The 24,454-nt window shown below is 32.3% G+C and overlaps 1 protein-coding gene across 11 annotated transcripts in view; it reads left to right on the forward strand.

Moving 5' to 3' along the window:
• The window catches only part of LOC128229814 (uncharacterized), a 66,503-nt gene extending 44,343 nt beyond the window's left edge, over nucleotides 1–22,160 (forward strand). For 2 of the 11 annotated variants that reach the window (XM_052941636.1, XM_052941669.1), the window contains exons 21-39: nucleotides 370–456; nucleotides 902–988; nucleotides 1,434–1,514; nucleotides 2,138–2,205; nucleotides 2,812–2,827; nucleotides 4,957–5,136; nucleotides 5,533–5,712; nucleotides 6,170–6,349; nucleotides 13,428–13,475; nucleotides 13,885–13,920; nucleotides 14,127–14,367; nucleotides 14,853–14,994; nucleotides 15,717–15,800; nucleotides 16,139–16,326; nucleotides 16,672–16,720; nucleotides 17,005–17,091; nucleotides 17,392–17,454; nucleotides 18,225–18,309; nucleotides 20,709–22,160. In XM_052941636.1, coding sequence (XP_052797596.1) covers nucleotides 370–456; nucleotides 902–988; nucleotides 1,434–1,514; nucleotides 2,138–2,205; nucleotides 2,812–2,827; nucleotides 4,957–5,136; nucleotides 5,533–5,712; nucleotides 6,170–6,349; nucleotides 13,428–13,475; nucleotides 13,885–13,920; nucleotides 14,127–14,367; nucleotides 14,853–14,994; nucleotides 15,717–15,800; nucleotides 16,139–16,326; nucleotides 16,672–16,720; nucleotides 17,005–17,091; nucleotides 17,392–17,454; nucleotides 18,225–18,309; nucleotides 20,709–20,779 — 1,973 coding nt within the window. In that variant the 3' untranslated portion in view covers nucleotides 20,780–22,160. Of the gene's footprint in view, nucleotides 1–369; nucleotides 457–901; nucleotides 989–1,433; nucleotides 1,515–2,137; nucleotides 2,206–2,811; nucleotides 2,828–4,956; nucleotides 5,137–5,532; nucleotides 5,713–6,169; nucleotides 6,350–13,427; nucleotides 13,476–13,884; nucleotides 13,921–14,126; nucleotides 14,368–14,852; nucleotides 14,995–15,716; nucleotides 15,801–16,046; nucleotides 16,085–16,138; nucleotides 16,327–16,671; nucleotides 16,722–17,004; nucleotides 17,092–17,391; nucleotides 17,455–18,224; nucleotides 18,310–20,708 lie in introns of those variants that run through there. The other 9 variants (XM_052941679.1, XM_052941652.1, XM_052941644.1 and 6 more) reach the window with 9 other exon arrangements.
• Nucleotides 22,161–24,454: the final 2,294 nt, after the last annotated feature.

Raw genomic sequence — 24,454 nt, forward strand, 5'->3', positions numbered from 1 at the left:
TGTCTGCCGGTCGAAATTAATTAATTAATTTAAATTTTTTTTTTATACTTATTTAAACTCTCTAAGTATGAAGGAAAAAATACTACGTTAGTCGACCGACTGACATACTATTCCTATATTAAGTTTTGACTTTTTGTTTTAGGAGGATTAAGGCATTCACATTATTTCTCATTATTTAAAACCACAAAACACCATACGTGCTAATTTGTACTGAGTGATACTGCAATATATGATCGAACAACTACCAACTCAAACATTAACATGACATTTTGAGCGATTAACTATTTGTTAGTATTTGTGTGGTGTGTTATTATCCAAATATTCTATCAGGAATCAGCGAATAATCCTCCCTCGGAACGCACTTTGCAGGTTTAGGGGCAACAGACATGCAACAACCTCAACACAGTGTGACCAGCAGTTCAAAGGAAGTCTCTTCAGATGATGTTGAAAGTAAAGGTCGAATTTAAATGCTTGATTTAAAGAACACTTATATTTATTTAAACATTCTAAATATGAAACAAAATAAATACTACGTTAGTCGATTGATCTTTTAAAATGCACCACCCACCACAAAATAACCGACTAACGTACTATTCCTATATTAAGTTTTGACCTTTTGTTTTTGGAGGATTAAGGCATTCACATTATTTCTCATTATTTAAAACCGCAAAACACCATACGTGCTAATTTGTAATGAGCGATACTGCAATATTTGATCTAACAACTACCAACTCAAACATTAACATGGCATTTAGAGCTGTTAACTATTTGTTAGTATTTGTATGGTGTATTATTATCCAAATATTCTATATTTGTTTAATGTATACATCTATGCAAGACTTGCATGCGCAATTTGACGAGCAATCAGCGAATAATCCTCCCCTCGGAATGCACTTTGCAGGTTTAAGGGCAACAGACATGCAACAACCTCAAAACAGTGTGACCAGCAGTTCAAATGAAGACTCTTCAAATGATGTTGAAAGTAAAGGTCGAATTTAAATGCTTGATTTAAAGAACACTTATATTTATTTAAACATTCTAAATATGAAACAAAATAAATACTACGTTAGTCGATTGATCTTTTAAAATGCACCTCCCACCACAAAATAACCGACTAACATACTATTCCTATATTAAGTTTTGACTTTTTGTTTTTGGAGGATTAAGGCATTCACATTATTTCTCATTATTTAAAACCGCAAAACACCATACGTGCTAATTTGTAATGAGCGATACTGCAATATTTGATCTAACAACTACCAACTCAAACATTAACATGGCATTTAGAGCTGTTAACTATTTGTTAGTATTTGTATGGTGTATTATTATCCAAATATTCTATATTTGTTTAATGTATACATCTATGCAAGACTTGCATGCGCAATTTGACGAGCAATCAGCGAATAATCCTCCCCTCGGAACGCACTTTGCAGGTTTAAGGGCAACAGACATGCAACAACCTCAACACAGTGTGACCAGCAGTTCAAAGGAAGTCTCTTCAGATGATGTTGAAGGTAAAGGTCGAATTTAAATGATTGATTTAAAGAAAACTTATATTTATTTAAACATACTAAATATGAAACAAAATAAATACTACGTTAGTCGATCGATCTTTTCAAACGCACCACCTTTCGTTACTTGCGGTTTTGGACGGAATGATTTCACGCAATCAACTCGAAGTGATACAACACCACACATTAAACGACTAACATAACATTCCCTAAAGATATTTTCATAAACATAACATCATTTACAGATGCAAAAAGTATCAGGTAAGAAAGTACTAGATATATCACATTAAGTATTGCCTTTTTAAACAGTGTCTGTTTCATCTACAACCCGATAGTTTAATAACATCCCAGCCTTATTTTCCTTCTGCTAGTCGAATTGTTTGGACATAATGCTATAATTTTAGATTTCTTTGATATAAACTGAATGGAGACATGATATGGTATAATCTCATAAACGATTGGGGAATAGTAAACTGTGATGTTTATCATATAACACGTAAAAAATACATTTTTCAACGATTTTCAACTGTTCAGAAAACATATATGTATATTTAGCAAATATGTCTTTCTGGGAAACGTATATTTAGAAATTAAACCGGATTTAAGACATACATTTCTACTTTAAGTGCCAAAGGCTCCTCCTGTTGGACAACCACGCGCTTATCAATTATATGCTCCTCGGGTTTATAAAAAGGTATGAATTCATATATATATATACATATATATATATATATATATATATATATATATATATATATATATATATATATATATATATATATATATATATATATATATATATACATATATATATATATATATAATATATATGTAAATTGATCACTGTTTAGTCAAAAAGTGCCATGTCAATGTATATAGCATTGTTTAGCCTAGGGCATGAAATATCTTCTATTTATTGTTAAATGCATTATGCTAGCAATTATGAACTCAACGTCCCTCGATGAAATTCATTTTTGTCATAGTAATTTTGAATTCTTACATTAACAGTAAAACAGGCCCGTTAACTATACATCAAATATAGATGGAAACCTGTACTGCTGGACTGTTTGATATTTATTTGTTTGATATTGTCTAATGCGCTATAAAGTATTTAAACTATCTCATAATTCTGCATTAATTGAGAAAATTTATACTCAATCAGATTTTTCATCATGGGACATACAGTATAATTATATATTTTTATATTAGATACCAGAATAGCCATTTATTTCATTCCGTACTATATAGCATTTTAAATTTATGATACTTGCAAATTAAACAAAACTCTTTTTGTTTATAGGAGTCGGGTGTTCAAGGTAAGCGAACTACTTTTTGTCATACATATATTTGTTTTAAGTAGTTTGGGAGCATTTCATTCGATTATCTTCTCCAAAAGTTATTTTTGTCTCAATACACCCTTGAAAAAAAGGGTTTTCATAATATGCCCAACTACACAATGGCACAAAGATGAAAAACGTTTTGTACACATGGGTTTATTGCAAGAACTTTGTAAGAGCAATTTGAATATATTTTATTTGCTTGACCTATGCAGTGAAGCTGCCGAGCCCTATATGCTTTGTTTTATTTGGTCGACCACAAGCTGTCTGTGACTTTCAATCCAGAACTCTATACATCGAAGACAAAACGATAAATTACAGGTAAACGTGTATTTCGGTTTTGTATCAATAGCGATTTACTCAAGCCGATTATATCATATCTGCAAAGGAAGCCCTAGAGTATCTGAACGTCCAATTACCACCATTTCAGTTGAAAATAGACCAAAAGTAAACCTTAAAAACTAAGCATCTGTGAATGTGACATTAATGAAAATTTCCATAGCTCTCCCTGTGGTTGAAAACCCACAATCCCCCTGCCATCATTTTAAACCTAAAAAGGTTATGATGGAGGATTCAAGTCAAAAGGTTACGTTTCTAAGTTAGGCCCCTTGGATCCAGGATCCGCACCTGTAAGCTAATGAATTTCTGCTCGCATTTGCATTGAAATGCGAGTCTGTTAAACTCTCAAAACTAAAGGTATTTCGATTAACAAGCATTATGACTTTCAACGTTAAAACAATTTCAAAACGTGTTCATATATTTAAAGAGATGTTCAGCTAAAGTCTGCTTTATGCTTTAACATGTTTAATTTTCAAAATCAGCTTCAATTGGTGTTGAATTGTATTAAAATTATGTAATGCCCAATGCGACTTTTGTGTGTGTTGGTGACCATTCTAAAGTTACCATATTTCCTTAACTCTAAATTATATTTTGATCATTAAATTTCATCAAAAATGTTGCGCATGAATAACTAATTCAAATCGGGATGATTGCACGAATCTTTAAATGTCTGCTATTTTCATTTTAAAAGTTTCAGGTGGCCACTTTGAAAAGTTGATCAGTGGAAAGTCAAACATTACTGTTCAACATATTGAACATTGCTTAACTTTTGTGTCAGTTATACTAGAAAAATGACCCTTGACAAATAGACACTAAAATATGTTTAGCATATATCTTAACTAGTTTAACATACATTCAGTACACTTCACATAAACATTGTTCAGACTGTGAAGTTTAGTCCACATGATTTCTGTCATATTTGTCCATCGTCAATATTTGGGTTGTTCCTCTTTTTTCAACCAATTTCTATGAAACGTAGTATATGTATCCTAGTGTGTCAAGTTATGACTAATGTCTAAACGCAGATCACTAGATCAAATAACGGAAAAATAAATTAAGAAGAGACAACGTATTCTACCCATACCTCATGAAAGTTGTTTATAATATCTGTCTCTGTTATTTATGTGCAATTCAATCATGATCCATGCTAATATATAAAGGTCACTAAGTCACATTAACAAACTGTTAGCATTTAACACGACACAGTGTATACTTAATGTCGTTCTGTGTACCTTATTCACAAAACTCAGATTATGTTTTGTATGCCTATTCAGGTTCATCTAGTTTATAATTTGTACTATTTTAAAATTATTAGGCATCAAACAATAAAAAACTGGATTATGAAATTATTAGATACAAAAAGTTTACAAACTAGTTTCGACAGAAAACTACCCGAGTTGTTGAAATGTTAACCGGACATTTTTATAAGTCATTGTTTCGATTAATTGGACGCTTCATCAGTGTTAGTAAGTTTGTTTTTCACGATTTCTCGAAACTTTATTCCGGCATGACACAATCATTCCAACATAAAACGATGGAGTTATTTCGTCACGTGAGAGGTTTTAGAAATTAACAAAATTTTCATATTAAGAATACATGTGTTTTTACAGATTAAAAGTCCGTATCCAAGGAACTGTAATTCTCCGTTTTCGGATGCAATTATAGTAATTATCAATAGTAAACATAGAGTTATAAGTTAAGGAACATTATACATCGAGTTAACTGTGTGCTGTTCAACGAATCGGACTCGCATGTGTTACTCAATTCAGGATCCAACGGTCCAGCGATGGGTGACATGGCTGGGAGCGCCGCCGTCACCGCTGACATCGCCGGGACGGAGGAAGTGGTCAGCCAGAGGAGTACCGATACCACTAAACATCAGTCGGAACAGACCGCGCTCGTCGACATCCCATCGGATGTTACCGTGTATAAGGGATCCCCGATAAAAGGTATACACATATATTATCTCAATTCAAATAGTATTTACCTTTATAATAATCCCAAAACATACATTTCTTGCGTTCTTTTACAGGTTTTGACAATTGACGTGGCTGTCTAACCAAATAATTTTGACTAAGGATGTTCATGAATGATTTCTGTTACCTTAAATTATACGAGGGCAAACATAAGAATATTGAAGATAAGAAAATGAAACATATTAGTGATTGTGGTAGTAAATCATTTGCTTCACAGGTAAATGTCCGTATAGATATCCAAGGGAAAATAATTCTCCGGTTTCGGATAATATTAAACCACTAATCAATAGTAAAGTGTTTGTAATACTATACATCAAGTTACATGTGTGCTGTTCAACAAATCGGACTTATATGTATTACTCAATTTAGACTCCGACGGCCCAGCGATGAGTGACATGACAGAAAGCACCGACGTCACCGGTGGCATCGCCGATACGAAGGATGTGGCCAGCCAGAGGAGAATCTGTACCCCTAAACATCAGTCGGAACAGACCGCGCCCGTCGTCATCCTATCGGATGTTACCGTGTATAAGGGATCCCCGATAAAAGGTATACACATATATTATCTTACATCCTGTACGTAACTATATCTTCGTTGTTACGTCTTAATGTATATACTTATACTCAATTCAAATAGTATTTACCTTTATAATAATCCCAAAACATACATTTCTTGCGTTCTTTTACAGGTTTTGACAATTTAAGTGGCTGTCTAACCAAATAATTTTGACTAAGGATGTTCATGAATGATCTCTGTTACCTTAAATTATACGAGGGCAAACATAAGAATATTGAAGATAAGAAAATGAAACATATTAGTGATTGTGGTAGTAAATCATTTGCTTCACAGGTAAATGTCCGTATAGATATCCAAGGAACAGTAATTCTCCGGTTTCGGATAATATTAAATCACTAATCAATAGTAAAGTGTTTGTAATACTATACATCGAGTTACATGTGTGCTGTTCAACAAATCGGACTTCTAAATATGTATTACTCAATTTAGACTCCGACGGCCCAGCGATGAGTGACATGACAGAAAGCACCGACGTCACCGGTGCCATCGCCGATACGAAGGAAGAGGCCAGTCAGAGGAGATTCGGTACCCCTAAACATCAGTCGGAACACACCGCGCTTGATGTTATCCCGCCGGATGTTACCAAGTATAAGGGAGCCCGGACAAAAAGTATATATATATATTATCTTATTTGTTGTTTGTTGCTTTATCTTAATTGTTAATTTCATGCTTGCTTTTCTTTCTAAATTCATCTTTATAACTGTCATAAGTGAATATATAATCAAATGGGATTTGCCTTTCTAGTACCTTAATTTCAACAAATATGTTTTAAATAATCACATCAAGAATCAGCTTCAATTTTCATTTTCTTAGCAATTTGGAAATGTACTTGTTTGAGCGCTCGAACATTGAAAATCCTGACTCAGAGAGACTAACACTTAGCGCCCAAACAAAATGATAGGAAGATGAACAGTTTGAATGCGAGTGGTTGGTTCAAGCGATTTGTAAGTGGTTGCAATTTGTTTGAGCGATCAAACAATTTCCAAGAATCCATTTCCATTTTCAATTTCTTAGGTCTCAAACATAGAGAATCTTTACACAAAGAAATGATCTCATGTAGTGGGACTGAGCAGGCCAAATTGTTTGAGCGCTCAAACAAAATGATGTGAAGATTGATAGAATGGTTAAATAGTTCAAGCGATTACATTAGTTGTCAGTGTTAGAGGTTTGGTTGGGCGCTCGAACATTTTCCTGTGAAACCAGTTTGTTTGGGCGTCCAAACAATTTTTACTCAATGCATTTTGTTTGAGTGCTCAAACATTTATTTCATACCTTCAAAAGCAGTTTGTTTGGGCGCCCTACACTTTCATATAAAGCATTTTGTTTGAGAGCTGGAACATTTTCCTGTAAAAGCAATTTGTCTGGCCATCCTAACACTTTTCAGTACATGCATTTTGTTTGAGCGCTCGAACATTTTACCAGTGTATACTATATGCTTGGTCACCAAAACTCTTTTTCGGTTAAAGCAGTTCGTTTGAGCGCTCGAACAATTAACCAGATTTTTAGTGAAGGAAGTTTCAGTGCTCAGTTTTCTCCTTATTTCAACAAATGCTGATTTTTAATTACATTTTATATTTCACACAAACCCCATACAATACACTTAAAGAAATCTTATAAAAAAAATGGCATGACAATCTAACGCCAAGAACGTTTGGAAGTGTATACTTTCATGATTTTTATTTGGCTATTAGTATGAAGTTGTGTCTAGGACAACACAATTCGCAATGTAAAAAATCTATGTAAAAAAACTAATCAAAAGGATTCACATATGCACAACATATAAAAAGGCAGTTTCATAAAAAAACCTTCATAATTGAAAATAAGATTTAGCAGAATTACTTATGGTTATGTAAATCAATAAATAATCCAAAAAATATTCATATATGATTGTAAATCTTCATCCGCCAGAAATAGAATGATACAAAAAATCCAAATATACAGTATTTAAGAGTCGGGGTGCACTTCACAAAATGATATACCGGTAATCAAATTTATCAGAGTTATTAAACAGCTGAAAGGTCTCAAACATAGACATTTATGTTGAAATATCACAGGTAATAGACAAAACAGTACAAGATTGTTAGAAGAAGCAGAATTTATATATTTATATATAAATGCTCATTTGGTTTTTAGATAAGGTATTTGATTTTCCATATAGTTTGTTGTGGTTTAAAGCTGCACTCTCACAAATTGAACGATTTGACAACTTTTTTTATTTTTTGTCTTGGAACGAGCCAATTTTTGCTAAAATCCATGGAAACCAGTCATATAAGACTGCTGACAAAAAATAAGATCGAAGATTTTAATATTTAAGTATAAAAATTGATGTTTTATGCATTTTTCTTTAACCGTAACTTAGTGGTTTAAGCCATAAAACATTAATATTCGAACGGAAATATGAAAATCTACGTTCTGATCTTTTGTCAGCAATCTTATATGATTGCAGATATTAACGCAAAAATGTGTTCTTTCCATGACAAAAAATAAAAAAGTTGTAAAAATGGTATATCTGTGAGAGTGCAGCTTTAAAGGATAACCCTACACATTTAAAATCATCAAATGGAACTTGATATTTACCCCAAAAATACATCTGATCTAGAATTAACTTATTCAGCTTATGGTTTACATTAAACATAATATCTCTAAGACCCCTCCCCCCTCCCAGAATGGGTCTGGATTTTTTGACAAGCAAACATACATGGCATTTTGACTCATAATGCTAACATGTAATATGTCCCCTTTTCCCTTTAAAGCCACTTTGACTTGATTTAATAAATGTGAACATGAATGGAATCGTGCCACGGAACCGAACACAAACCTCACACAAAAATGAAATGCATAATAAATGATAACTTTTATACATTTTTACACAATATTTCTTATACATTACAGCAAGAACTCATAGCTAATTGCCATATCTTTAGTACGAAACGAAATTTAAAAAAATAAGATATGAATAAGTAAAAAAGTATGCTTTAAAGTATCGAATATGTGAGAAATAACCTCTATAATTGATGTTTCTTTACTTACAAAATCAAAGGTAAAGGAAACAAAAAGGTAAGTTGTACACGAAGATTAGTTAATGTTCTAAAACATGCCTGTTCGAATAGGGCACGGTGATTCTTAAATACACTCAAAATTAATCTATCATTGGTATTTATCTAGATATATGATTTATTTGCTGATACAAAATAACGATAAGCTAATGTCAGTAGTGTAATTTTTATGTTTGGTTAACTTCATACAATTTTCTGATCATGAACGTTTGTGCTATGTTGCTAAAGTATCAAAGCATGGCCAAAATATAGCTGAGACCGCAGCTGACTGATAATTCTTTTTACAATTGAAACTGTGAATCACTCAATAATTATTCTTGTTATGGTGTTTGCTCATTTGGATATTTTAACTGTATTAACTAATAAATTATGACCAAGGCATAAGTTAAAGTTATTGCACACTTACAATGGCCGGACCCCAATCCTGAAGTCAAATATCATAACTGTGTAAATAATGATTACTCACAAGCTTCTAGTTGAAAACAAATATTTAACAATAATCTGTTTCTCCTTATTTAAAATTTAAAGTAAGATAAGTCATATGCAACATATAAATCTACACCAAAAAAAAGGTATGTAATTATAAGGGACATCATTATTAAATTCAGCATCATATCATTTAAATTAAGGCAACATTGACCTGTAAGTCAGGCTTTTACCACTGAGAGCAGAGCACAAATTGTAAACACTTCAGAGTTATGGCTTTAACACTTAAGAAAGCTGAATTAGACAACAACGGCCTGAATGCTTAGTTATCTTTGAGATGATATTAACTTAAATTTAATGTAAGATCCACCAATCTTAAGGACTCTACAAATCTGTGAAATTTGATAGAAATCTTAACAACAAGAAAACAGTTATGGCTGACCTAATGTTTAAAACTGGTCTGACTCATTATATCACTGGATGTATACCGTCTTGTGATCGAATGGCAAAAACTCTAAAACATGTTCGTTAAGTCAAAACCATAAACTCAAATGGTGTTTTGGACTAAAGTTGACTTGACCCAGCAAAGAGATACAATTTTAAAAGTAATCAAAGGGCAATGAATCTAAGATAAAATACACATAATAATGTGTATTTGCACAACACTTCTTTTTAAGGAAGTTGATATGTGTATGAACTTTGAAGTCAGATACACCAAAACTTATGAGTAGACTTGTCACATTGTCCAAGGGTGGATTTACCAACAGCAAGACTCCCCAGTGTGATGTCTTTATAGCCCCAATGACAAAATGGTGGGATTATAATTGGAACACTATTTAACTAATTTTGATCATATTAAAGCTCCACTCTCACAGATTGAACGTTTTGACAACATATGTTATTATTTTGTCTTTGAACGATCCAATTTTTGCATGGAAACCAGTGATTTAAGACTGCTAACAGATCGCCGGTTTTCATATTAATGTTAAAAAATGATGTTAAAATTATGCATTTTCCTTAAAGCTTATGTAATGCTTTTAGCCATAATTAATGCTTTTAGCTGGAATTATGAAAATCTGCGACATGAACTTTGGTCAGCAGTCTTATATCACTGGTTTTCAGATATTTACGCAAAAATTGTCTCATTCCAAAACAAATAAAAAAAGTTGTCAAAACTTGTTTATCTGTGAGAGTGCAGCATTAAGGTATACGTAAAAATTATACCACTTAAATTTCCTATACTGTTCAAAATAATTACTTATTGTTTTGTTTGTTTGGTTTCCTTTTAACGGGTTTCTAGAAAAATAGCAATTAATTGGTTGTCATTGAGTATCCTTTCTTGGAATAAAATATGTTGTTTTTCTTTCAGTGTAAGAGCGCAACATATTTCACAAATACATATTTAATTCGTGCAGAATATAGCTTTTAATGCTCCGTTACTTAATATATATTAACCATTTTGTGAACATGAAATCAAGCTATATAAATTATGGAGTAAATAAATGTTTTGATAACAAAGTAGTGTAACAAAATCATAGAATATTCTATAAAAAAGGTTTGCCTTTAAATGTATATATATATATACTAAGTAACGCATTCTACATGCATATTTATCAAAATATGTGATTGTTTTTCTTGATAATGTGTGCAGTTTAGTTCTGTCCCATACACAAGTATCGGTGAATTGATCCGATTCTAAATGACGTTAAATTCTCAGTGAAAGCATTTTTTGTTTATTATGTATAAACAGGTTACATACTTTTTTGTCTGATGTTACGTAATATACATGTGAAACAATGGTTGATATTATGTCTGATTCACTAGTATTGTCTGATGTTTCATGTTGTATTTAAATTCTCCACAAATCGATGCGGATTCTTTTTATACTTAGTTCTGAGGTAACGTAAATTACAGTATTATGTGACATGAAACATCATTTTTTTTAGCTGAAAACCGTTTTCTTTTCTTTTTTTAATGGTAGTATTTTACAAGTGAAAATTATGCTAGAAATTAGAAAAAAAAATAGGTAACGGATTTTAAAATGCTGTAATTTCCAAACGCCCCCACGGCCAAGGCGTAGACATGTCTTAAAATGTTTGTAAGATGTTACACTTCCATAAAATCATGGTCTACAAAATTCCTCATGGGGGGGGGGGGGGGAGCAAAACCCTTTTCCGCTCATAGTCGATGACCTTATCCATATATTAAGCATTGTTTTGTGTATAATGGAACTAAATAGTGTCATTAAACTAATTTCAGTATTTGTAACTGACATTTAATATGCACTTTTACTCCCAAAAACGATTAACCACAATTGAAAAATATGTTTTGTTTTATTATTCCGAAATGGATAAATAACTGTCGAAAACAATGGTTTTATGAAGAATACCGAGTTAAATTTGAAAGAAATGAGCATAAAACACGGTATTTTTACCTTTTGGAGCTATAATAGATCACAGTTAATCTTTTAGCGTTCACCAAAACCAATCATTTAATATTAATGTGTGTTCAACTTATCAATAATACACGGTTACAATCAGTTATCAGTAATTAATTTTCCATAAATGCATTATTTAGTAAGTAGTTAAACTTAATGTTTGTTATATCACTTGGTCTCTTTTGAACAATAGCTATTGTTGCTCACTCAGTAAATATATTTCGAAGGCAGTGGAGGCAAGTTAAATTAGTTAACTTTTAAAGGATGGGAGGGAATGGTAGGTAGCAATTTGGTTTTTATTACAAAAGTATTGATATTCATTTACTGGATTTTTTTATTTGAACTAGTTTTACAGTGTCAACTTGTAGAATAGGGTAGACAGGCATATTCAATCACAAAAACCAAGGAAAAACATCCTTATGTAACAAGACAGTAAATTAATTTTCTTAAGAAGAAATTTATACTGAAGTCTTGAAAAAATATATATTAATTCCTCATTATGAATTGAAATTAAGATTCTTACTTCATAATTTACAGACTTCAATTAGAAAATATGCTTTATCAAGCAGATAAAGTCAGTGACTTGAATTGAGCCATAATTTGTACTTTTCTGTGGAGTATGTACCAATAATGATACTATTCGCGCCTAGTGCTCTGCTGATGGTCGATTATAACCAACATTTGATCAGAATGGCCTACATTGGTGAAAATCGATATTGATATTACAACAATCGATTATTGAAACAAAGGACATTTGTTTCTGGTTAAATTTGCTAGTTAATGATGAAATGTTAAAGTGTTAATATGTTAAGTTATCTAGCCATATTCTTGTCAAGTCAGTAAATCACTACAGAACCTTATTACAAATTTTCTTTGCAATTTAACTGCTAAAGGATTGGTTCTAAACCTGGTTTAAAGCTGCACTCGCACAGATAAACCATTTTTACAACTTTTTTATTTTTGTCTAGGAAAGAGCAAATATTTGCGTAAATATCTGCAAACCAATGTTATAAGATTGCTGACAAAAGATCAGATCGTAGATTTTTATATTTCCGTTCGAAAATTCTTTTTTTGGCTTACTAACGGTAAAAGAAAAAAACATAAAACATAAAAAAAATAACAGAAATATAAAAATCTGCGATCTAATTTTTTGTCAGTAGTCTCATTTAACTGGTTTACATGCATTTGCCAAAAAATTGCTCGTTTCAAGACAAAATAGAAAAGTTGTCAAAACATTCAATTTGTGAAAGTGCAGCTTTAAAAGTGATTTTCAAAACATATTATCATTTACTTCTTACAATGTAAGAATTTAGTTTTCTGACCTTCTTGAAATAAAATGTTCTTGTAAAACACATACTTTATTAGAATATTAAACTGCTTGTAGTACTTGCTACTGACTGACTATTAAAAGGATTTTATGTTCTTTCTTTGTGTTTTTTTACACATGTATACAATACAAAATGTAAGACAAAAAATAGAGCCTAATTGTTTCATGTTCTGTTATAGTTACCAAAGTAAACACTGAAGGATAGTTGCTGTTCTGAATAAATAATGTATACAAAGAAAGGCACAAACAATATTGTACGGGTACATAAGTGCTTAAAATTGGTGCATGTACTGTATCTGTGTGCCTTAAATATCATGACCAAAGATAATTTAATACTAATTGAATCGATAAATAATCGATCATTGATCGGTTTCATGAACTGATCATTGAAAGTAATTTTTCTGTCAAATTCACAACCCTACAATTGAAATTTACTTTAAGGAGCAGAAACTTCCAGTCATGATGTAGCTGAAAACCTGTCTGCCTCAGGTACATAACAATTATACTCTACTTGTGGCTGTTGTTTAAAGAAAAATGCCTAAAATTGTGATAGATTTGGCGTCATCGTCATAGCCCTAGCGTCATAACTCGCAACTACTAATATCTTTTTAACTGTGCCATGTTGCTCATGTTTCCAGATGCAAAAGAAACTGACATGTTATATATAGCCTGGCCATTAACTATTGATATAAACATTGTTATGTAAATTGCTCCTACATGTTATCTGCAGTTCAACATATTTTATATTAAAAGATGTGAATGACTTTTGGAACATTTTAACAGGTTGGCTCACCCCAAATATGCAGTTCTTAAGTGATCATGTTTTAAAGTAGGTTATTGTCAACAGTTATGCGTTTTAAACAAAGATCACTTTTTAATATGTGTTATTTGTTGACAGATGCACATACCCAGCTGTCTAAAAGGAAGTATCTGGGTAAGTCAAACTTATTAAAAGTAAAAGTCTATGATATTTATCACTCAAGGTAATTTGAATAAATACTTATGAAATAGATGTCCAATTCATACTGAAAGTATCCCCAAAACTGAAAAAAAATCTGAAGAAGGTCGAGGATGTCCTCATAAATGAGTTCAAGGGGCCCAAATAAGAAAAAAAGTATTCTGTAATGCCTATTATTTTAGGTACACATCCTGTCCATATAAGTAATTTGGTTGGGCCAGACTGGAAAGTCAGCACCCGGGCAGTAGACCACGGTCACGTACAGGACCTCCAGTCACCCTTCCAAGGGAGTTTTCATGGGCAGCTGGTTGTTCTGTACGGCATTGTCCAGAAGCGGATGTTAGGCAAAGTTGAGGAGCCTGGTTCCTGCCAAATTCAGACCATTGGGGGGAATCACACCCGCATTGCGCTCCAAGAGCTGAGGTATTTTGAAATGTTTAAGGTTTAGGTATCTGGTAAACAGTGTTAATGTAAATACAAAAATTATTTCTTAAGTGAAGGTAATGAAACAATTATTCATTATTCAAAATTTAAGACTGCTTAACATGTTATAGAAAAGTTACAGTGATAAACTATTGCGCTGTAGAATATTTGTGATAAATATTTACAATATAACTTTAGTAATTGATTGTCTCCAGCATGACTGTTTGTTTCTCATTTGCAATGGTTGCTTTAAATATTTTATTAGTAAGCCAAATTCAAGATCACATCATTTCGCAAACCTTCCTTAATACCTGCTATTTAATATCTGGATAGCTGTTTTCATGTATGAGTTTTTGTGGTGTTTAAACAATGGGCTTTATAATGATGTAGTTTATGTATGAAAATAATTTGTGTTTCTTAACCTGATTTTGAAATTGGTGACATCACTTTTAACTATGCCTTTAGTTCGATTTTTAAACCTTTAGGAGTAAAGGTGTAGAGACACCCTCACTAGTGCAATGCCACCTGTACTGTGATACAATTCCACGGGAGAACGCACTAGTCCTCGGTCTCCATCATGACATGGTGCACGAAGAGTTGAGCAAGCCACTTTCGTTCCTGGATAAGGTAAGACAACTTGATGCTTGAGCTCTAACATCAATATCAATGCACATAGTATAGTTTCTGTAAGCAAACTTGATTCACATTCAAACCACGTGTTTACATGATATATTTTGTAAACTGTTACATTAGTATTCAGACTTGCATATTTTGCGCTTTCTGACGATATTTTTAGAATTCAAGTTTGCCAATCACTTTCTTGCAACATTCTACTGATCGAATTATGTAATCGAAACCAAACAGAGCCTAGTTTTACGATTTAAATAATGTCTTGTGATAAGAAATTGGTCCACTCTTTCATTAAACTTTCATGGTAAATATATTTTGTTATGGTAGATCTAAACTTTGAGCATCCATTTCATCATTAATCGATATTTTAACTTTCTACATACAGCATTACTTTTATCAGTGGAATATTTTTAATTTAAATTCATACACCAACTGTGTTATCTAATCCCATGCCACAGTAGCTGAGTGTGTACATAGGCATCAATCTTCTTCCACAGTACAACTAACATATTGGGACAAGTGTTGTTTACTTTGATATTATTTAATAAAAAAAACAAGCTGTTAATTTTAATCAAACATGGAATACTAGCCTCTTGCTGTTTGTGTAATGTTACATAACATAAAACATTTATTATGTCATATCCAGCCTTCTTATTGTACTCATCATTCCTTTTGATGTAATTCATGTTACCTATACATGTTTTTCTTTTCAAAATCAGGCTAAGATCATGAGAGATGTGAGGCCGGAGGACCGGGACTCAAAGAAGTGGAAGCGGAGGATTGGCCTCATCTTCAAGGAAGATGTAACTAAAATATATATATATATATTTTGTACCTCACTTGATTTTAATAATTTTTCCAGTCATAAAATTCAGATATGATGAGGTGGTATTATACTTAAACAATATTTTATATTTGTCATGAATGATATTAAAATAAAGAATTAAAGAAATTGCACCGTTTCCAGTCACATGACTGATAATGATAACGTCTGACTATTCATGTAGTAAGCAATCCATGGAACTTTGTGCTCAATATTCTTGCATCAGCAGGTAAGAAGATGATGACTACAAAGATCAAATAAAAGGTAGGAAAAGTACAATAATTCAAAACTATCTGTTTATTTCAAAACCTGATGAAGGTGATGGGAAAGTTTTCCCTATATATGGCAGTGGCATCCCTGGAGGACAGCCTGTGGGAGCTTGCGGTGCGGGTGGAGGACAAGTTGTCGACTCCCATCGTAAAAACAATGATGGAGGTCCTGCCCGACCGCAAGAGGGATGCCCTTGAAGCCCTTAAAAAGGGAATGAACAACTTCAAAAGTTTGATGTGAGCATTTGTTTACCATTTAATGATATTCTGAAATTGTTTATACTCCTAAATTTACTTTGGTAATTGCTAAGGTATTGCAAAGGGAGACATTTTTTGTGTGTGGGAAAATCATTTAAGGGAATCTAAGGCCATTAAGCATAAGTGTTTGCTGTCATATGATTCTAGCTACCCGTAGCATTTCTGTAAAAAGAAATTTATCAAATATATTTTTGAAAGCCTTTTTTACTATATTTATAATAATCATTGTTATACCGTTCTAGGAAGGAACCACCTCATAACATTCTTTTTAAAAATCCATGTTTTACGTTTTATCAGATGGTTAATTAAACGCATTAATTTCAGTGCCAGTGTGAAGTCTGAGGAAGGGCAGGAAAAATCCAATAAGCGAAAGGTAGGAAAAAATATTGAATATATATGTTTGAGTGGTCATTGTTTTTTATAAATAACTGTTTTTTACATAAGAGAAGAATTATGTACCTAAAATAATTTCAAAAGAACAGTGTTTGGTTTATGTGCACTGAAAAAAATAATAAAAAGCAACAGGCATGAAATTGATATGTAATTTTAAAGATCGCAGTTTAGTTATTTTGACAAATCTAAAGTGCTAAAAAACACAAAATATTTTATGTCTTTAAGGACATAAAAACTTAAGTTGTCTAAATGTCTTCTTTTTAGGCTGAGAATGATGTTGAGGTTCTGCAGGAGGAGGTTTCTGTGAGTGCAGTGGAGTCCTCACCATCTCTTGAATTACAAGAGTTAAGGGTGATTATTAAATAGTTTCAAATGTTATCTTCTATAAATATAATTTCTATTCTTGAAGTTTGCTTATAATTGCTTTTCGGATTTTCAAAGTACTCAGAGGTCAAATTAATGTATCCTTGTCATAGCCATGTTGTTGGTTTCTCTTGCATGGATAGATTTCTGCAGTATACTTCGTTGTGATAAAAATATACTTAAACTTGTAATTAATTAACCAGTGACAATATGTAAATATGCCGAAAAGTGGTCATTAGGACCTAACATAGTTAAATAATATCTGTAAACTATTGAGTTTGCTTTCAGAAACGTTACGATGACCTCAAAGAAGCCTTCAACCGCCTGAAGGAAGAACAGTCCATGAAAGAAGTAAGTTCTGATTACTTTCAGTTCTATTGGTATTGGTTAAGTAAATGATTGTGCTAAAAGGAGTTTGTAGTAATCAGCTTAATATTTATGCAAAAAGCTACAGAAACATGCTCAGTAGCAAAAAGTTTAAACATAAACCCGGTTTAGTGCAAATGGGCAAACGCCAAAGACATAGAACACAAAATTACAAACAAGAAACATAGAACAGCACAAAACTCTACAAACAGCACAGTGCATAAATATTATATATATATATAATTGGTATGTTTATCAAGAATTGTTAGGTACCGCCTTGGAAGGGTCAGTAAAATGTAAATTTACTGGGTGTTTTAACCTGTTTATGTGCACAAACGTAACTCTTATCCCAACAATCCTTAATAAAAATAAAACGCAAAAGGTAAATATTATCAAAGTATGCATTAACTTGTGGACACTTATCAATAAAACAAATAATAATAAACGAAAAGGTAAACACCAAGTACTTCTATGATTAGAGATCGCAACTCTATCTGCAGACGGAGGGAAGCTATTCAGAGCACCTAATGCAAATACTTTTCAAAGATACGACAAATGAGTTAAGTTAAGTTAAGTTAAGTTAAGTTAATTTAAGTTGAGACAAATGAGAACCCTAGATGTAGTTCAGGGTATGTTCATATTCTTAGTATTTGATGTATTGAATTTTTGAAAAGAAGCAAGAAATTTAAGAATTTGATGGTGATGGTTTAAAAAGTATTGTATTTCAATATGTTACTTATGTTATCATATTGCAGGACTTCAGTGATGGGGAGGAGGTATCCGTCAAAAGGGTCGAAGACGGGCAGACCATTTTGTATGATGCTGTTATCATAAAGAAAGGTATTGTGTTTTGCTTTTTCATTTAGTTCAAAAACACTATCAGATCTAAATAGAAAAGAATGTTTGACACAATAACTAGGGTTTGTAGATATATCCCAAACACGATGTTGTTGGGTCTAGAGCGCAGAATTATCTTCCTGCAACAATTGGTCAATAAGGCCTGGCCCAACCATGAGTATTATGACCATCACAGCTTTAAGTGTGATAAATGCGAAAAGGAACATAAAATTGAAATTAAGTAACATTTAAACTACCCTAATTTTATTCACTGGATTTATTTAATAGTTACATTCCAACGTGACAATGTCTGTATGCTCTAACATGAATACACATTCATATGGTTGTCTTGTAACGCTTCAAATAAATTAAAAACTTGACATAACATGTTTATGGCACACCTAATATGGGAGATCCATGTTAAATTCACGTATACTTCTGTTTATATTAAATTCAACAGAAATACATTGCTTTTTAGCTTAATTGAACAAGAACTATAACTATATCTAAGCTTACTACAGATTTATTGTCCTTTTTTAGCTTGTCTGATTTTGTAACCAAATGATGAGCTTTTTTCGTCACTTGATTGTCATCATTGTCATTGCCAGAGTAAGTAACTTACATGGAAACTTTCAAAGCTATCACTTTGAAACTTGGGAAACTTGTTAATCGTAAACCCCTCTTCACATTGTACCCTAAAAATGCTAAGTCTCATCTGTATTTTGGGGTAGAGAACATGAATTAAAGCTGATTTTGAGAATTGGACATAGCTTCTTCAATTTTTGTTGGATAAATTTCATTTGTTTCACAGACAATAAATTGATAGTGCCTCCAATATATCAAACAGGGTTTTGAGTCACACATTTGGATTGGTAGGGGGAGGTTGGGAGATATTTAAGAATTCTTGGACTTTGTAATTTTAAAGTGATACTCTTATTCAAAATCAGTACAAACACATTTATAACAAACATACATTTTGAGTTATAAACCTTTACTATTTACTAAATAATGCATTTATGTAATCTATTAATTGCTGAAAACAAAATTTTAACCTAGTATTTAAAAGCTGAAAACGAAAAAATATTAAATGATTGGTGAGTGCTATAAGATTTACTCTGATTAACTATCGTCTTATTAGGTTTCCTGCATCTTTCTTTCAAATTAAATTCTGTATCCTTCATAAGAACCATTTTTTTATATTTTTAATCCTTGTGGCATATTTAAACAATTGTATTAATTGTTGTAAATCTTATTTGGGAGTACAAGTGCATCTTTAAGCTAGATTGATTGTTTTTAGTTAAGTTTTGCGATTAGTTCACTAACATCAAAGCTATCACTTTGAAACTTGGGTAACCTGTTCATCTAATACTCTTCTTAACATTGTACCCTAAAGATGCTGAGTGACTTAACTGCATTTGGGTTGATAACATGAATTTTGATTGTTTTGGATGATTTTGAGAATTGAACTTAGCTTCTTCAATTTGTGTTGAATTGATTTCAATTTATTTCACAGAAATAAATGGATAATGCCTTCAATATATCAAACGGGTTTATAAGTCACACATTTGGAAGGGTGGGGGCATACTTTAGTACTATAGGACTTTGTAATTTTTAGCAAGTCTGTTTTTTTAGTTTGATGCTTCAAACTTTTGGGATATCTATTCACTATCAAATGTACAATATGAAATAAATGAACCGTAAAAGGATAAAATCAGACGAGCGATCAGCTTTTCTTGTCAACTGCATCATTTTTAAATTACTCAATGGATTTAAATAAACAACAGACATTGGTTAAGCATGATACGTGAAGATACAGTGTACGATAATGGTATGGCCTATTTACAAAAAACACGTTGCCATTCCTGTGCCTAGGAGGTTTCCGTTACTCCTGTGACAGCTCTTGAGTTTAGTATATAGACTCATGTAGTGGTTCTTCACCAAAATTGTTCAAGAAATGACATTGGAGTTAAAAGCTGGCCACGCTTCCGGGATTCCTTTTTCAATACACTTATTTCGTAGAATCTTAGAAGTTTGTCTTTGAACTCACATGACACAGACCCTAAATATTCAGTATTTATGTTTAGTTCAAAAGTTTACCTTGTCTTACCAACATCCATTTAATATATGTGTGATTGTGTACGTATTCGATTTAACTTTACTTTAAGAAGAAGGAGGGTTTTTTTTTTAACTCATACGGACATTAACAATCCCATATTTTTATCATCATAAAATTACGTGAACTATTTCAGTCCATTCAAATAGCTGTCATAATACATGACATATAATAGAGCAATTCATGGCTCCAATGGCCATGTTTAATTATGGGTTTGTTTTGTGCATAAACTTGTTTATTTGATTCATCAGTAAAAGCTCACAGTCATGAACCTATTTTTTTTCTCCAGAGTATTACATTAAGTATGTGGCGGACAACCAAAGAGGTCGAGTTGGTCAGGCTTCCCTGAAGAAGAAGTAAAGGGCACAGACAGATATAAAACATTTGTTTTATGTGTAAATAATGTACAAATATATGGTTCCTTTTCACATTGTGCCTATCTGTATAAAATACTGTTTTTCTATTGGTTGTCAATCAAACAGAATATAGTAATTATATCATTGATTTTTATAAATTTATTTAATTTTCTGCAGTCAATTGAATAAATTTGGTAAAGTTCTATGGTAAGGTAAAAGTTGCCCAAAATTGTTTTTGATTGGTCAATATTTGTCTGAATATTCATATTAACCAATGAAGTCATTTACTTTTGCACTGTAGCCTAAAGATGACCTGTGGACAAATTATCAAAGTTTTATACAATCAACTGCCCTTGTCTCATAATTAAAGATAATAAATTATCATTTGTTTGGATGCAACACTGCAAAAATTTATAAGATGTTTTGCTTCAATAAGGTAATTGACTTTCAGCTGCAAAAGTACTAAGTTCTTATATACTGTAGACTGATGATAAAGGACATTATGATTATAATTTGTTAAATCTAGCTATTCTTGCATTATTTTCCTGTGTAACTGAGCTGTATTTAAACAAGGTCATGAAATTTGAGATGTGATAATTACATATATATATATATACCGGAAATGAGTAGAAATCCCTGTTTGGTTATACACACTGTTGTGGTACGTTGGTCCCCCTATTTTTCACGTGGATCGGAGATGAAGTTCTTTGATGATTAGAAAATGGTAAAATATCTCAAATGGACTTTTAAAACAGCAAAAATCCCATTTGCCTGATTAGATAAACAATGAAAAATGCTTTCATACAAAAAATTCCTCGTCTGGGAATAGCCTTGTTTCCGGTAAACTAGAATTTCAACGATATCTAAAAAATGTTCAATGAACAAAATAGCACAACAACGGTTTTGGCAGACAAATAAAAAAAGAATGTTTAGCTTAGCAACGACTTAAAGTGGAATTGACAGTGAAGGGACAAACAAAGCTTACACAAAAATAGCTTTGATTAGGGTTTATTACACATTTTTTATGTATGTTTTTTTTTTCTTTTGCATTCTTTTAAATCCACGAAAAGGCTTTTTACAAAGCATAGGAGTATAATTCAAAGATTAGTACTATTCGCAGTAAGTCTGGATACAGTTTATGCTGAAGATAATGTCTGTTTGATAACCATGTGTACCTCAGAATCTCTGTTTGCTCAAAACTCCGAAAACATTCTTACACACATTTAAAATTGTGAATGTTTATCATTCAGCTTTTGGTATTTTATTTGAACTCAATAACACCAGCCACATCATTTTCTTTGAATTTGACTCAGTTAAATAAAGACCAGAAAAGTCAATGACGTGTTTACGTATGTATAAACGAATTAACCACTCCGCAAAAAGTATATGCTTGTTGTTTTCTTATTTGCTAAGTGCTATGTGTCCTTTGAGTGTCTTCAATTGTTTTGAAATTTACAGTTCAAAGAAAAAAATAGATTAAACAGTCTCCAAATCATTTGAAAGCACTGCGGCTGTACCTTCTAGAAAACCAAGGAAGTATCTCAATAATGACGGGTCAAAATATAATAAATGAGATTCAAATGTGTATAATAGTATATAATATCTGATCGACATTATAACATAGAGTAAATAATGTATATGAATGTGCAACATTTCATCTGAGAAAATATGTATCAATGGAGTGCTTGTGAGTGTGTATATCTAATGAATGGTGTTAAAAGATTACGTTCAGCAAAGCGCACAAACCATTCATATTTCGATTTATAGAAACGTTCAATCAATCAAGTATGTAAATTAATAATTAGAAAGGTAAATATTTGATTCTTATATTACAAACTCTCTTTGATTATGTTGACCTGCTAACCATATGCTTTAAGCGATAGCTTCTTTTTTTAAACTTGTCTGTTAATTATAAATTTATGAGAACGAAGTTGTGCAAGACCTTCTACCTTAATTTAATCTGTTTTAGTATTACGCAAATTACAAAGCATAGATTGAATGCAAGATTTCTTGATTATATTTTCTGAAACGGCGTCGGTGAAATTACCGAAATCCCGAAATCCTTGTAAATACCCAAATCCCCTTTCATTTTCATAGGTATATATCGTTTTCTTTTATACGCCCGGATTTAATACTTTATTGTCTTCGAATGTTGTATGCCGTAATTGTTGGAGGTTGGAGAGGGGTGGAGAAGTCGGAGGAGGGGTAGGGGTGGGTTCGTGGTGACTAAAACCCGGAACCCACTTTCATTTTCATAAGTTCATACAAAAGAAGAGTATGTGAGGAGGTTCTTACGCCGTTGCTTCAAAACTGCATTGTGTTTATGGCTTGTATGCCGTAGTTGTTCGTGGTTGGAGAGGGCAGTGCATGGGAGTCAAATGAGGTGGTGGGGTCGAAAACCCGGAACCTTCTGTCATTTTCAAAAGAACCTACAATAGAGTATGCGACTTGGTTCGTATGCCGGGATGATCTAATTCATTGTGTTCATCGCCGCTTGTATGCCACACGTAGTCGTATGTGGGGGGTAGTAAAACCCGGCACTCTTTTTATGTTCATAACTAAATTCAATAGAGTATGAGAGGCGGTTTGTACACCAGGATCAATTACTTCATTGTGTCATCACTTGTATGCCGTAGTTGGTTGTAGTTTGAGAGGGGAAGTGGAGTCGGTGGAGAGGGGTTGGGGTGACTTAAACGTAATCAAAATTAACGAAGTATGATAACATGCTTTGTTCATTCAATTTCTTTTATGAAAATTGTACTGTATTGGACGGCACCGCACGGTACTGCACAGCAACACACTCAAATGTGAGATCTGACAAGACAGCAGACGGTAATAAAGATAAGGAGCAATACACAGAAGTTGTGTACTTTACACGGGCTGGTCATCTTGTTGTCGTAGATATTGATATGTAATGTTTTAACTTCAAACTAGTAGTTCAATATCACATTATATTTTTTTATTGATTTTTTTTATTTTTAGTATACACATCGTATTATATAGTCATAAGTGACAGCATGGTTCCAAATACTGACAGCACGATAAGAATCTGTCACAACGGGGTGTCATTACTGATAGGTAACAGACATGGACCAATATCTCACAATGTCCATATCGATATTGAGACGTGTATTGCATGTATGTATTTAAATTGTATGCTTTATGATATTAAATCTTATATTATGCCTTTATTCATTAAGTACACTTTCCTATCGTGACCAATGTTAAAATGATGTTGATGATTCGTATTTACGTACAGTGATGGTATTTTAGTGAAATTGTATTATTTGCATTTCTTTCTTCACGAGATTGTGCAATGAAACATACCAAGCGATTCCACATAACAGTTGAGACACATACAAATCGTTATGATACACATAAGGACAATTGTATAATCAACTCCCGCTGGATACCAATTATTCACATTTCTCGACACACAACTTGTTCATAATACACATTTATTATTTTTATTGGTTAACTTTATATTGCACCCTTTCGATACACGCGTTCAAATGCGCTTTACAACGAAATAAACGGATAACTTATTACAGGCAATATCAATAAAAAATATGACACCTTTAAAACAATCAATATACGACATACTAAAAATACGAAAAGCAATCAAACAAATATAAAATGTGATATTGAACTAGTCGTTAAAACATTAACATATATGAAA

This window comes from Mya arenaria, chromosome 1 (assembly GCF_026914265.1).
Source record: "Mya arenaria isolate MELC-2E11 chromosome 1, ASM2691426v1".
NCBI classification, from domain to species: domain Eukaryota; kingdom Metazoa; phylum Mollusca; class Bivalvia; order Myida; family Myidae; genus Mya; species Mya arenaria.